Raw genomic sequence first — 13841 nt, 5'->3', positions numbered from 1 at the left:
CCTATTAGCCAAATAGACCGTAATTGCTCTGCGTTGTTACCGATGGGGTTCAGCCGTCAGAACACCTGGGCTATGGTCCTGGTTGTGTCCTTTGAACCTTGAAAAAAACCTTTAAAATCATTTTCTCTAGCATGCTTGTCTGTACTTTGAAAGGATTAAGTAAGTTAATGTCCTAGCACTTTGAAAGAGTAGAAAGTGCTATTAATTACCAGTGGACATGAATCCAAAACTGGAAGAAACCTTAACTCTTAACCTATTTTGGGAAGGGAGATTTGGGGTTTGGGCACACCCCAGTTAAAGGGATTCTCAAGTGTCAGTTACCTCAATCTCTCCTTTATGTCCCTGTCTTTTTATTGGGCCTGCCATGGCCTTAGTTAACACATTCATCTCTTAATTCATTTGTCCTCGTCCAGCCACCCCTGAAAACCTGCTTTCCCAGTTTCCATTATCCTTTACACTGGCCACTAGTTATTCTCTAGAATTTATTTAACTACAAAATTCCTATTCCAGTGGCTCCTTAGGGGATTACAAGATGGATCCATGGTATATCAGGCTTCTTCCATTCTACCTCTCAGGTAGTCATAAGCACTAAGTTTGTATAATGCTTGACACATAGGATTCAATATATCTAGTGTAATGATATATATAATATTATTAATGTTATCATAAATAATTATAAGTATGGAGATGGAATATAAATTATATTAAATATAAATATTTTAAATAATTTTATATATAACATTTTTTATATACGTAAAATTATCTCCATTTCTAACCCCTTTCCTCTCCATGAGAATGAGAGATGGAACTGAAAATTCTAACCTTCTAACCATGGCTTGATCTTTCTGGTGACCAGCCTCCCCAAAAGCCCACCAAGAGTCACCTCGTTAGAACAGAAAACATTGCTCTCAACTATGATCAGATCCAAGGGATTTAGGAACTCTGTTTAAAACCAGGGTCAGGGACGCCTGGGTGGCTCAGTGGGTTAAGCGGCTGCCTTCGGCTCAGGTCATGATCCCAGCGTCCTGGGATCGAGTCCCATATCGGGCTCCTTGCTCGGCAGGGAACCTGCTTCTCCCTCTGTCTCTGCCTGCCTCTCTGCCTATTTGTGATCTCTCTCTCTCTCTCTGACAAATAAATAAAATCTTTAAAAGAATAAATAAATAAAAAATAAAACCAGGGCCAAAGGCCAAATGTTAAAGATGCTTCTAGTGCTCTTATCATTTAGGCATTTGAAAGGATTTTAGGAGTGCCTAGTCAGGAACCAGGGACAGACCAATGTGTATCTTTTCTATCCTCACATTCACCATTTACTACACTTAGCTCAAATCCCTGTGTTGTTAATTCTTGGCAAACATTATTTCTTTGTCTAAAAGATATAAAAGCTTCCTTCTCTGGTCGCTTTTTCAGGTCTTCATTGTTTTGTGAACCTACCCCCCCCACCCCCCACCATGGACGGGTAGAAATTTAATAACATCTTTATGCTTTTCTCCTGCTAATCTTATGTCAGTGTAATTCTTCAGTCCAGCCAGAGACCCTAAGAGGGTAGAGGAGGAGTTTTTTTTCTTCCCTTATACTAACATCTTCAGTACATTGTTGAGTAGAAGCAGTGATAGCAGACATCCTGGTTTTGTTCTAATTTTGAAAGGAAGCTCTGTTAATTCACTAGGCTGCTGTAACAAAGTACTACAAATTGGGCGGCTTAAATAGTAGGAAGTGGGACGCCTGGGTGGCTCAGTGGGTTAAAGCCTCTGCCTTCGGCTCAGGTCATGATCTCAGGGTCTCTGCTCAGCAGGGAGCCTGCTCCCCCCCCCACCCCCCACCGCCTGCTTCTCTGCCTACTTGTGATTTCTGTCAAATAAATAAAATCTTAAAAAAAATAAATAAATAGTAGGAAGTCAGTGTCTCACAGTTCTGGAGGCTAAAAGTCCAAGATCATCATGTCAGCAGGATTGGTTCCTTTGAAGGTTGTATGGGGAAACTGCTCCCTGCCTCTCCTGTACCTTCTGGTGGTTTCCTGGCAACCTTTAATGTCTATTAGGCTGTAAATACATCACCTTGACCTCTGCCTTCATGTTCATATGACGTTCTCACTCTGTGTGTGTGTCTGCTTCTGTGTCCACATTTCCTCTTTCAGTAAGGATACCAGTTATGTTGGATTGGGACTCACCCTAATGGCCTCATATTAACTAATTACATCTGCAATGACCCCATTTCTAAATAAGGTCACATTCTGAGATACTGGTGAGGACTTCAACATACTAATATTTGTGGGACACAATTCAACTCATGAGCAGCTCTGACACTTTGGTATTAAATGTGTTTGCCATGATAATCTTTGTTAAGTAAGTTGTTTCCCATTTCCAGCTTGCTTAAAAGCTGTTATCTTAGATGTTAACCTTTACTCAATGTTTTTATGTACTTAATGAGATTATAATATATGGCTTTTCTTCTTTAATCTGATAGTGGGTGATTTATTCTAATAGCTTTTCCATTTTAGTCCACACCTGAATTCTCAGAATAAACCCAAATTGATGGTGAGTTTTAATACATTCCTATATTCAGTCTGCTAATGTTTTAGAAGATAGTTTCTGCATCTTTGTTCATAAAAAATATTGGCCTATATAGTTTGTTATTGTTATTGGACCATCTTTGCTTTTGATATTGTTACAATCACGTCATAAAGGAAGGTGGGAACTGTGACAGAGATTCTGGGTTGTTTCAGTTTAGGATGATGAAAATGTTCTGGAGATGGTTAGTGATGATGGTTGTACGACAGTATGATTGTACTTAATGCGCCTAAACTATATACTTAAAGATGGTTAAAATGGTAAATTTTATGTTTTGTATGTTTTAACACACACACACAGAAACCAGACCCACAGGTAACATCACTGAAAGCTTTCCTCTTTTTTTTTTTTTTTTTAAGATTTTATTCATTCATTTGACAGAGATCACAAGTGGGCAGAGAGGCAGTGAGAGAGAGAGGAAGGCAGGCTCCCTGCTGAGCAGGGAGCCCGATGCAGGGCTCGATCCCAGAACCCCGGGATCATGACCTGAGCCGAAGGCAGAGGCTCAACCTACTGAGCCACCCAGGTGCCCCGAAAGCTCTCCTCTTGATTAGGAATAAAACAAGGATGTTTGTTCTTGCCTTCCCTATTTAGTATTATACAGGAGGTTCTAGGCAGGGCAGTTATGAAAGAAAAAATGAATAAAAGCCATCCAGATTAGAAAGAAAAAATAAAACTGCCTCTATTTAAAGATGACATGATCTTATATATAGGAAATCCTAAAGAACACACACACACACACACACACAAACTTAATAGAGCTAATAAATTCAGGATGGTTTCAGAAGATAAGATCAATGCATAAAAATCAGTTGCATTTCTTTTTTTAAAGATTTTATTTATTTATTTGACAGAGAGAGATCACAAGTAGGCAGAGAGGCAGGCAGAGAGAAAGGGGGAAGCAGGCTCCCTGCTGAGCAGAGAGCCTGATGTGGGACTCAATCCCAGAACCCTGGGATCATGACCTGAGCCGAAGGCAGAGGCTTAACCCACTGAGCCACCCAGGTGCCCCTCAATTGCATTTCTGTACACTGACAATGAACAGAAAATGAAATTTAGAAAACTGTTTCATTTACAATAGTATCAAAAAGAATACTTAGGAATTATTTTTTACAGAGAAGTGCATGACTTGTACACTGAAAACCACAAAACAGTGTTGAAAGAAACTAAGGAAGACTTAAATAAATGGAAAGGCATCCCATTTTCATAGATTGGAAGACAAAATGGCAGTACTCTCCCAAACTGATCTACAAGTTCAACACAATCCCAATCAAAATCCCAACTGCCTTTTTTTTTTTTTTAAAGGAATGGCAAGCTGATTCTAAAATACAGATAGGATTGCAAGAGACTTTAAATACCCAAAACAGTCTTAAAAAAAAAAAAAGGTGGAGGATTCCCATTTCCCTACTTCAAGCCTACTGCAAATCTATAATAAAGATGGTGTGGTGCCAGTATAAGGATAACCATATAGGTCAGCAGAATCGAATTGAGAGTCCAGAAATAAACTCATACAACTATGGCCAATTGATTTTCAACAAAAGTCCCAAGATTATTCAGTGGGGAAAAGACTATTTCCACAAATTGTGCTAGGAAAACTGTAAATCCACATGTGAAAGAATGAGGTTGGACCCTTGCCTTACACCATATGCAAGAATTAACTCAAAATGGATAAAAGGCCTAAGAGTTTAAATTAGAAGAGTCTGAAAACACAGCTGTTAATTTGTGACTCTGTATTATGCAATACTTTCTTCACCAAAAGTATATGCAACAAAATTAAAAAAAAAAAATTTGAACTATACCCAAGGGGAAAACATTCAGGTGTCCAACTTTTATATATATCAAAAGAGTGAAAAGACACACTCCGCAGAGTGGGAGAAAATATTTATGGACTATAATTTGATAAAGTCTAGTAGCCAGAATATATAAAGCATTCTTAATAACCTAAAAATAAAAACAACCCTATTAAAAATCAACAAAGGTATTAAATAGACATTTCTCCAGTGAAAATACACAAATGGCCAATAACCACATGCAAAGATACTCAACATCATTAGTCATTAAGGAAATGCACATCAAAACCACAATGAGATACAGCTTCACACCTACTAGGATTGCTATAATTTAAAAAAACAGACAAGTATAAGTAAGAAAGTGGAAAAATTGGAAAATTGCTGGTAAGAATGTAATTTGCTTTGGATATTTGCAAATTTGCTGTTTGCTTTGGAAAGCAGTTGGATGGTTCCTCACAAAGTTAAACGTAGAATTACCATATGACCCAGCAATTCCACTCCTAGATATCTATCCAAGAGAACTGAAAATATAAGTTCCAACAAAAACTGGTACATGAATATTCATAACAGTTACTCATAATACTCAGTGAGAACAACCCAAGTGCCCATCAACTGATGCATGAATAAACAAAATATGGTATATTCATACAACACAATATTATTTGACCATAAAAACAAAGGCTACACATGGATGAATCTTGAAAACATTGTGCCAAGTAAGTGAAAGAAGCCAGACACAAAAGGTTGTGGATTATATAATTCCATTCATATGAAATGTCCAGAATATGCAAATCTGTTGAGACAAAAAGATTAGTGATTTCTAGTGGCTGGGGGACGAGGGGATTCAGGAGTGACTGCTTCATGGATATAGGGTATTTTCTGAGGGTGATGAAAATGTTCTGCAATTAGTGGTGATTGTTATGCATGTTTATGAACAATCTAAAACCCACTAAATTGTATATTATAAAATGGTGAACTTCAGCAAGATTTTACAGATGAGAAGTGTGCACATAAAAATATGTCCAACCTATGAAGTAAAGGCAAATTAAAACCATTGTGAGAAGAGGAGCCCAGAGAGATATCATGACTAAATGTTATATGGTATCTGGGATGGAATCATGAAACAGGAAAAGGATCTTAGCAAAAAAGTAAGGAAATCTGAATGAAATAATAGACCTTAGTTAATAATAATGTGTCAGGGCACCTAGGTGGCTCAGATAAGCGTCTGCCCTCAGCTCAGGTCGTGATCTTAGGGTCCTGGGATCAAGCCCCATGTTGGGCTCTCTTTCTCAGTGGGTAGTCTGCTCACCCTCTTTCTGTCCCCCACTTGTGCTTGCTTGCGCTCTCAAATAAGTAAAATCTTTTTTAAAAAAATAACGTGTCAATTTCGGTTCATTAATTGTCCTAAGTGGACCATACAAATATGATTAAAAGGGTTAGTTCTTTGGGATGGTGAACCTGTTCTTGATCTTGACCATGATTAATCTATATGTGTTAAAATTCATAGCAATGCACAATAAAAATAGTTTAAGTGTTCATTTAAAAAAGTAAAATTCGGGGCACCTGGGTGGCTCAGTGGGTTAAAGCCTCTGCTTTCAGCTCAGGTCATGATCCCAGGGTCCTGGGATCGAGCCCCACATTGGGCTCTCTGCTCTGCGGAGAGCCTGCTTCCTCCTCTCTCTCTCTCTCTCTGCCTGCCTCTCTTGCCTACTTGTGACCGCTGTCTGTCAAATAAATAAATAAAATCTTTTTTAAAAAAGCTATTAAAAAATAAAAATAAAAAAGTAAAATTCTTAAATGATTTAGAAGAATTGGAGAGTAACCAAGAATCCACAGAACCTGGAGATTTGATCCTTGAAGGAAGCGAGCTGCACTGGGTGAGATCTCTCCTTACAAAACTTTCTCCTTAGGACACTCCCCAGTCTGCGCAGTGTGGGTGGCTAGAACTCTTGCAGAAAGCCACAGACTTCTTGGCTTAAGAGAGCAGTGGATTTTAGTGAAGAACTGGGAAAAATGGGGAAAGGTGGTCAAAAGACACAGACTCCCAGTTATAGATAGTCCCGGGAATGTCCTATACATCATGGTAGCTATAGTTAAAAAAAAAAAAAAAAAAAAAGATATCAGTGGGTGAAGTTCAGACCAGCTGCCAGAGCAGCTGGATATTGAGGGAGAATACCCAGAAAGGAGATATCTGGAGAGAGGAAATCCCCCAAACCTGCTTATGAAATCCCCTCAAATCTTTGGGTGACCCCCATACTGCAGAGCTACTAGGTGAAACTCCAAGGAGTCCAGCAGAAAGCAACAGCTCGAAGGCAGGAAGAGAAGGGCAGGTATTTCAGCTGCTGCCTGCTCCAAGAGAGACAGGATTTATAGTTTGATTTTCATAAATTCAGAGGGGTTTGGATAAATGTCTTAGATTGTCCACTGAAATCCCACAGGGGCCACGTCTTGGAAGACTCCGCCCGGACTAAGGCATTCACTCTAATAATAATGAGGAACCTTAAACTCACCATTACAAATGTTGAACCCAAACTACACAGATACAAGGTCAGTTTCCAGCTATTAATTTGACTGCCTGCTAATACAAAAATCAACATTCTTTAGAAGATAAAAAAAAAAAAATCCAGGATCTGTATAAGGTGTCATACCCACCCAATGTCCATTATCGAATTTTTTAAATCATAGAGATGCCCCACCTCCAAATGTAACTCAATAGTAATAGAATTAATAGAATGGCAGTAATCCCCAAATGTTGTGGGGAGCAGAATTCGAAGCAACTATTATAAATATCTATAAGAGAGTTTAAGGGAAAAAGTTATAATGGATACATGAATGAGAAATCTTAACAGAGAAAAGAAAAAGAAACCTAGAACTGAAAATAAAAAATTCAGTGAGTGAGTTTAACAGCAAATTGACGGAATCCAAACAAAGGGTCAGTGAAATCAAGTATCAAGAGACTTCTCAGTCAAGGGACTGAGAAAAAAAATACTGAAAAAAAAAAAAGACCTATCAAACAATATTCAGGTGATGGCATTAACTGGAGTTCCAGTTTTCAGAGAAAACAGGGTAGGAAAATGTGATTAATTAATAACAACAAAAATCCCTACGTTTTGTAAAGACAAAATTTCCAGATTCAAAAATCTCAGGGAACCACAAGAAGATTAAATAACCACTCTTAGACACATCACAATCAGACTTCTGAAAAGAGAGATAAAGAGAAAATATTGAAAGCAGCCAAAGATGATAAACACATGACATACTGGAGAACAATGGTTGGAGTTCTCATTGACTTGTCACCTGAAACCATGAAGGTCAGACAGTGGGGGAGGGGGGAGTCTTTATTTAAAGTGCTGGAAAAAAATCATTAATAATTCTACATCCAGTAGGATGAATGAAGATGATATATAGATAATTTTCAGATAAAGAAATCATCTAAGAGAATTTATTGCCAGCAGACCTGCACAAGGAATGCTGAAGGAAATTCTTCAGACTAAAGGGAAATTACATCAGAAAATCTTAGACCTTAATGAATGAATGAAGAGGCCAAACAAAAAAATACAGACAACAAACCGGTATTGCCAGAGAAGAGGGGGATGGAGGGACCGGTGAAGTAGATAAAGGGGATCAAGAGTACACTTACCTTGATGAGCATTGAGAAATGCAGAGAGTTGTTGAATCATTTTATTGTACACCTGAAACTTACGGAGCACTGTGTATTAAGTAGACTTCAATTAAAAAAAAAAAAAGAATGGAAGAGGATCAGAAGTGGTAAATGTAAAAGACGATTTTTGTCTTCTTACTTTCTCTAAGAGATAGGACACTTTAAAGCAAAAATTATAACATTAGCTTCTGGTTTTTATAGTATATAGTTAAAACACACATAATAAATACAGCATAAAGGATAGAGTAGGGGATAGTGGTAAATGGACTCATGTTTACAAGTCTCCTACATTTTACATGAAGTACGATATTAACTCTAAGTAGACTGTAAAAAGTTTAGTAGGTATATTGCAATACTTACACTCAAAATTAAGACAGAGGTTGAGCTAACAGTAGATAAAATGAAGATAAACTTGAATGTGTTGAAACAAGACAGGAAAGGGAGAACAAAGGAACAAAAATAAAAAAGAACTAAAAAAAAAATGGTAGACCTAAGTCCAGCCATATCATTTATTATATTAAATATATATGGGCTAAACAGTTTAACTCAAAAGCAGAGATTGCCAAAATGAATAAAACAAGATTTAACTATATTCTGTCTACAAGAGCTGCAGTTTAAATATAAAGAGATTGATATAAATATAATAATTTATATAATTATATATTATATTAAATATAAATTGAAAGTAATAGGATGGTAAAAGACAGAAACTCCAAATAGGGAGCATAATAACAACAGATGAAATAGACTTCAGTGCAAAGTGTAGTAGCAGAGATAAGGAACATTTTCATAACGATACAAGGTCAACTTATCAGAAAGACATCACACTCATAAAATGTTTATGTATCTAATAAGTTTCAAAATCCACAGAGCAGAACTCAATAGAATTAAAGGGAGAAATAATAGATCATCTTGCAATTGTTGGAAGTTTTAATGTTCCTCTCCTAACAACTGATAGAAAAACTACCAAAAAATCAATAAAGACATAGATGATCTGAACATTATCAACCATGTTGACCCAATTGATATTTCTAGAATACTATAAATGAGCAAAACAAATATTTTTAAATGCACTTGGTATATTCACCAAAATAGACCATATGTTAGTCGGTAAAGCAAGTCTCAACATGTTTAAAGGGAATACAGAGCTTCTCAGACCTCAGTTGGTTGGGGACAGGGCACTTGGAGTGCAGCTATCAAACTGGCTGGGGCCTTAATGCTCAGGACAGGGCCCAAGGGCTTCCTGCTTGGCTTCCTTGTCTACCTGAGGGACAGATGGCTTGTCCTCCCTGCTCTGGCCACAGAAGGAGAGCACTCAGCAAGGTGTGGAGTGCGCCACTGCAAGGTAAGCTGCTTGGGGTAGGTGCTGGGATTCCAGTGGGGTTCCTCTGTGCCAAGAGGGAGGAGGTGACCAAACCCTTTGTAAGAGCAAGAAGGGCCAGAGCAGGGTGTTGGGGACTCAAGGGAAGGACCCGCTCTGCCCCAATAGGGTGCCCCAATCCTGTTTCTGACTGAAGGTGACAGCCAAGGGCAGTGACCCCAAACTCTTGCCTCCCACAGAGGAACAGTGTCTGGGACTAGACTGAAGGGGGATGGGAGGTGCTGGAAGTTCGGGTCAGACTACAGTCACAGAACCAAGGGCCACCACAATGGCCCACAACAGCAGTGACATGACCCCAGTGGGTTGAGGTCCTGCAGGGGCCTCAGAGAGAGGGCCTGACACCCTGGTGCAGGGCTACCCTCATCATTCTGTTCCCCCGAAACCCGCAGGGTGAAGGGAGGAAAAGCTCAGGCCCCCAGCAAAGCCCCAGTGGAGTAGAGTAGGCAGCATTGTCAGGACGGGGCTGGGCTCTAGCTCCCAGCTTCAGGGCCCTAGTCCTTTTCCTTTCTCACAAAAAAAGTGGAGGCTTGGTTCAGTGAAAGTCAAAGGGAAGGGCGGCTGTTTCTCCAGGTCAGGAAGGATACAAGGGGTCAGTACTTGGCATTAACTAGTGCCTGGTGGTGAGGTCTAGGGGAGGGGGGACACTCGTGCGCTGGCAACATGAAAGAGGCAATACTGTGCAGTGGTTAAGGTCAAGGGCACTAGAACCAGACCGTCTGGGGTTGAATCCTGGTTTCTCCACCTACGAGCTTGTAACCTTGGTAATGTCTCCAAGCCGTGGTTCCCGTGTCTGTAAGATGGGAAGAATAACAGCGTCTCCTTTATGACAGTTGTCGTTAGGACTCAGTGGGGCTTTAGCATAGTTTTTGGCAATAGATACTATTATGGATGGAGCGCCGCATGTAGCCCTAGATCCACTATCTGAAGGGACACCTCGTCCAGACCCTGACTCAAATTCCAGGGCCTGGCTGACAGTGGCCAAAGTGCCCCATGACCCCACCACCACTGGGAACTTTCAGAGGGAGAGTTGGGTGGGGCCCTGCCCGCCAGGGCCTTTCCAGCTGGGTAATTCTCCGAGAGCTCTGGGGTAGGGGTCACGGAGGCAGCCAGCCTCTAAGGGCCCATTGTTCTTCTCTGAGCTGGGAAAGATGCCTTCCCCCCACCTCTCTAACTCTGTCTGCTCAGAGTGGACCAAAGATCAACAAACACCGCCCGTCTCTCCTTGCCCAGCTCACAAAGGGCTTCAGTGTCTCACAATGGGCCTGTGATGCCCAGCCTTCTGAGCTTATCGGACCCGTTCACAAACAAGAAGCTGAGGCCCGCAGGGAGGAAGTCGTGTATGTGACGTCCCATAGAGGGAAGTGGCTCAGCCAGGATTCGGTCTCCCTGTCCTGCATCCAGGACTTCGGACTTAGGGGCACAAGAAATGCACAGCTGTGCATGGACAGCCCCACACACAGCGCGCACAGCTTCGGGGGATACAGGGGGTGGGGCGGCGTCTGGAACCCTCCCTCCTCAGCGGTCAGGTGGTGGTAGCTGTTTTGTTTTCTCTCTAGATGAGCTTCACGTCCCAGGTAACCAGAGCAGAAGTCCTCAACTTGTCTTTTCTCCCCAGGTGGGATGTCTACTGCTTCAAAGGCCCAGGGTACAGCTGTGACCATGACTTGGCCTAATGATAAAGCGGGAGGGAGGGGAGCAGGACCCAGGTGCCCGCCCTACGTGGTGTGTTGCCAGAAAGCATGACCAAAGGCCAAAGGGCTGTGCACATGACTGTGGTCTCCTGAAGTCCAAGGACCTGGAGAGACCAGAGTCTAGGGTGACCCATCCAGGTTTTCCTGGGTTCGGGATGTGCAACTTTAAATTTTTTTTTATTTTTATTTTTTTAAAGATTTTATTTATTTATTTGACAGAGAGACAGCGAGAGAGGGAACACAAGCAGGAGAGTCGGAGAGAGAGAAGCAGGCCTCCTGCCGAGCAGGGAGCCCAGTGCAGGGCTCAATCCCAGGACCCTGGGATCATGACCTGAGCCGAAGGCAGACGCTTAACCACTGAGCCACCCAGGCGCCCCGCAACTTTCAATTTTAAAACCTGGAAAGTTCCAGGCAGGCGGGGATGAGTTGCTCACCTGAGTGTCCCACATCTTCCAGTCTGGGAAAATGAGACTCCCCCAGGAATAAGTAGAGGAGACTGGAGACGAGGGCCAGGAAGGAAATGAGAGCGTTAGGGACGGGAGAAACCTGGACACACAGTGGTTGGCACTCTGCAGCTTGGGCCTGGGCCGCCCCACTCCTCATTTTCATGTGGGTCCTTCCCATCCCAGTTGAATCTGTTGGAGTCAAGCCCCTCCACTCCAACAAAGATACCCAGAGCCCTGGGACCTTCTCCCAGGTCCTCTGCCAGCCTGGGTTAGTCAGGCTCAACGGGCCCTCTTTTCACCTTCTCTCCTGGGCACTGTCTCAGACCCCATCTCTGGCACAGCCCAGGCAGGGGGCCATCTTTCCAAGTCCCCAGAGCGCTCTGTTCCCAGGAGATAGGACAAACTGGAACTCAATGGCTTTCTTACCTCCTTACAGAGGAAAGGGAGGTAAAGGTGACCAGAGGCAATGGAGAACCTCAGCCTCAGTTTCCTCAACTTGTAAACAGGGGTACTGTACCTCTCTTGTAAAATGGTATTAAGCATCACATGACCCGCTGCTCAATAGACATTTGCGGCAGAGGCTGTTGGAGGGGACTTAGTCCACTCAGTCCCCAGAGGAGATGTCTGTCTCAGGTCCACATGTCACTCAGGTTTCTGTTTCTTCAGGCCTTCTGCTCAACTCGGGTCCACGAGAGTCCGCCTGTTGCCTCCAGGGAATGGCAAGATGGGAGACGTTGAGGAAGGGAGAGCTAGGGGTGGGGGAGGGGAGTGGAAAGGCTGCAATTTAGGATGGGAAGAAAAGGTTGGATGAGGAGGCAGTCGCCATTGTTGGGAATTGAGGGGTTCGTAGTGGTGGCTCCAGGCAGGATTTACCTGTGATGTCCAGACTTCTGGAGTTCAGCACATGGAGGCACAGGTGGGCTAGTGAGGCCTGGCCCTGGGCCAGGTATCCTTGAGCCCCGGTAGGCCCAGCGGACCTGGCGCCCAGGGGAAGGAACAGACTCCCCCTGCACCCCAGCCTGTGCAAATGCCCAGTGGTCAGGGCCCTGTTTTCCTCTCAGGCCCTGACAGGGGCAGTGAGCTCCATTAAGTTCTTCCTGTCTGAGGCCTTCCTGGGGCAGCACTTCGAGGCGGTGGAGTTGGAAGGCAAGGAGCCCGAGCCGGGAGACCTCTTCCTGTTCAGGCTGTTGTCCCCCACGGGACGCTGGTGCGGGGCCCACGTAGGAGTGTACTGTGGCCGCGGGGAGATCATCCATTTCGAAGGTGAGCATCTCCTGCTGAGATGCCGGCCCCAGTCTGCGAAGAGAGGCTGCCTGTCACAGCCCTGCGCCACCCGTGGGTGGGGCCCATGGGAGTGAAAACTGCAGGTCCCAGGCTGGAGGCGCGGGTCTCTGGAAAAGGGTACTTGGGCCCGCAGGGTATGGGGCTCAGGACCCCCAAGTCCTGGGATATTTGGGAGCAGGATCACGGGGCTAGGGTCCCGGGACCCACCCCGGCTCTGATCTACAGCCATTGGGCCATCCCTGTAGGGAGGAATGTCGCCGGCCAAGGGCCTCACGCGTTTCTGGGCTCCTGCGAAGGCATTGTATCCAAACACGGGCAGCGCCCGCTGCAGCGCTCGCGCTCGCTGTGGCGTGTGCTGCGTAGACGTGGCGGCGTTGACCACGCGGCCCTGGAGCGCCGTGTGCGCGAGGCCATGGACACCGACCCGCCCCCCTACCACCCCACGCGCAGCAACTGCGTGCACTTTGCGCTGCGTCTGCTGGGCCCTGGGCCCACCCTGGACCCCCTGCAAATAGACGGCAGTCCCGTTAGCTCGGTGAGTGTGGCTCCGTTACCCAGGCAGGACCCCACCCCGCCTCCCACCCTGCCTCCGCCTCCACAGCCAGTTAACAAACACGGCTAACCGCAAACTCAAGATCCACTTTACTCGGCCGGACCCAAAGCACCCAGAAACAAAGCAGGCCTGCCAACTCGAAGTTCCACTTCTCTAAAACTCTTTTGGGCCCACTCCAGGAAGGCCCCAGCTCACAGATCTTGAGCACATCTATTTCCTCCAGCCTACCAGCTTCCAAACCCAGACGCTGCGCTGGTCCTTGTTAACCCCCTTTTGCATTCCCCCAGCGGAACCTACCTACGGAGCCCATCTTTCTGGCCATTTACACCCAGGCCCACAAATTCTGTTTCTGATACCACACCGGGTACCTAGTCTAGATCAAGACTCAGCCCTATGAACTCCGGCTCTCCAAGTCAAAACCTCCTTTCCTCCTCTTCCTCCTCCTCCTCCTTCTCCTCCTCCTCC

General features: G+C 44.0%; 1 protein-coding gene across 1 annotated transcript in view; it reads left to right on the top strand.

The window, feature by feature from the left end:
• Positions 1 to 9873: 9873 nt before the first annotated feature.
• The window catches only part of LOC116854755, a 5062-nt gene continuing 1094 nt past the window's right edge, over positions 9874 to 13841 (top strand). The window contains exons 1-3 of the mRNA XM_032836901.1: positions 9874 to 10976; positions 12601 to 12802; positions 13069 to 13358. Coding sequence (XP_032692792.1) covers positions 10959 to 10976; positions 12601 to 12802; positions 13069 to 13358 — 510 coding nt within the window. The 5' untranslated portion in view covers positions 9874 to 10958. The remainder of the gene's footprint in view (positions 10977 to 12600; positions 12803 to 13068; positions 13359 to 13841) is intronic.

This window comes from Lontra canadensis, unplaced genomic scaffold (assembly GCF_010015895.1).
Source record: "Lontra canadensis isolate GAN:19392208 unplaced genomic scaffold, GSC_riverotter_1.0 scaffold94, whole genome shotgun sequence".
Taxonomy (NCBI): Eukaryota; Metazoa; Chordata; class Mammalia; order Carnivora; family Mustelidae; genus Lontra; species Lontra canadensis.
Note: the sequence above shows the minus strand (reverse complement) of the source record. Positions and strands in the feature narration are given on the sequence as shown.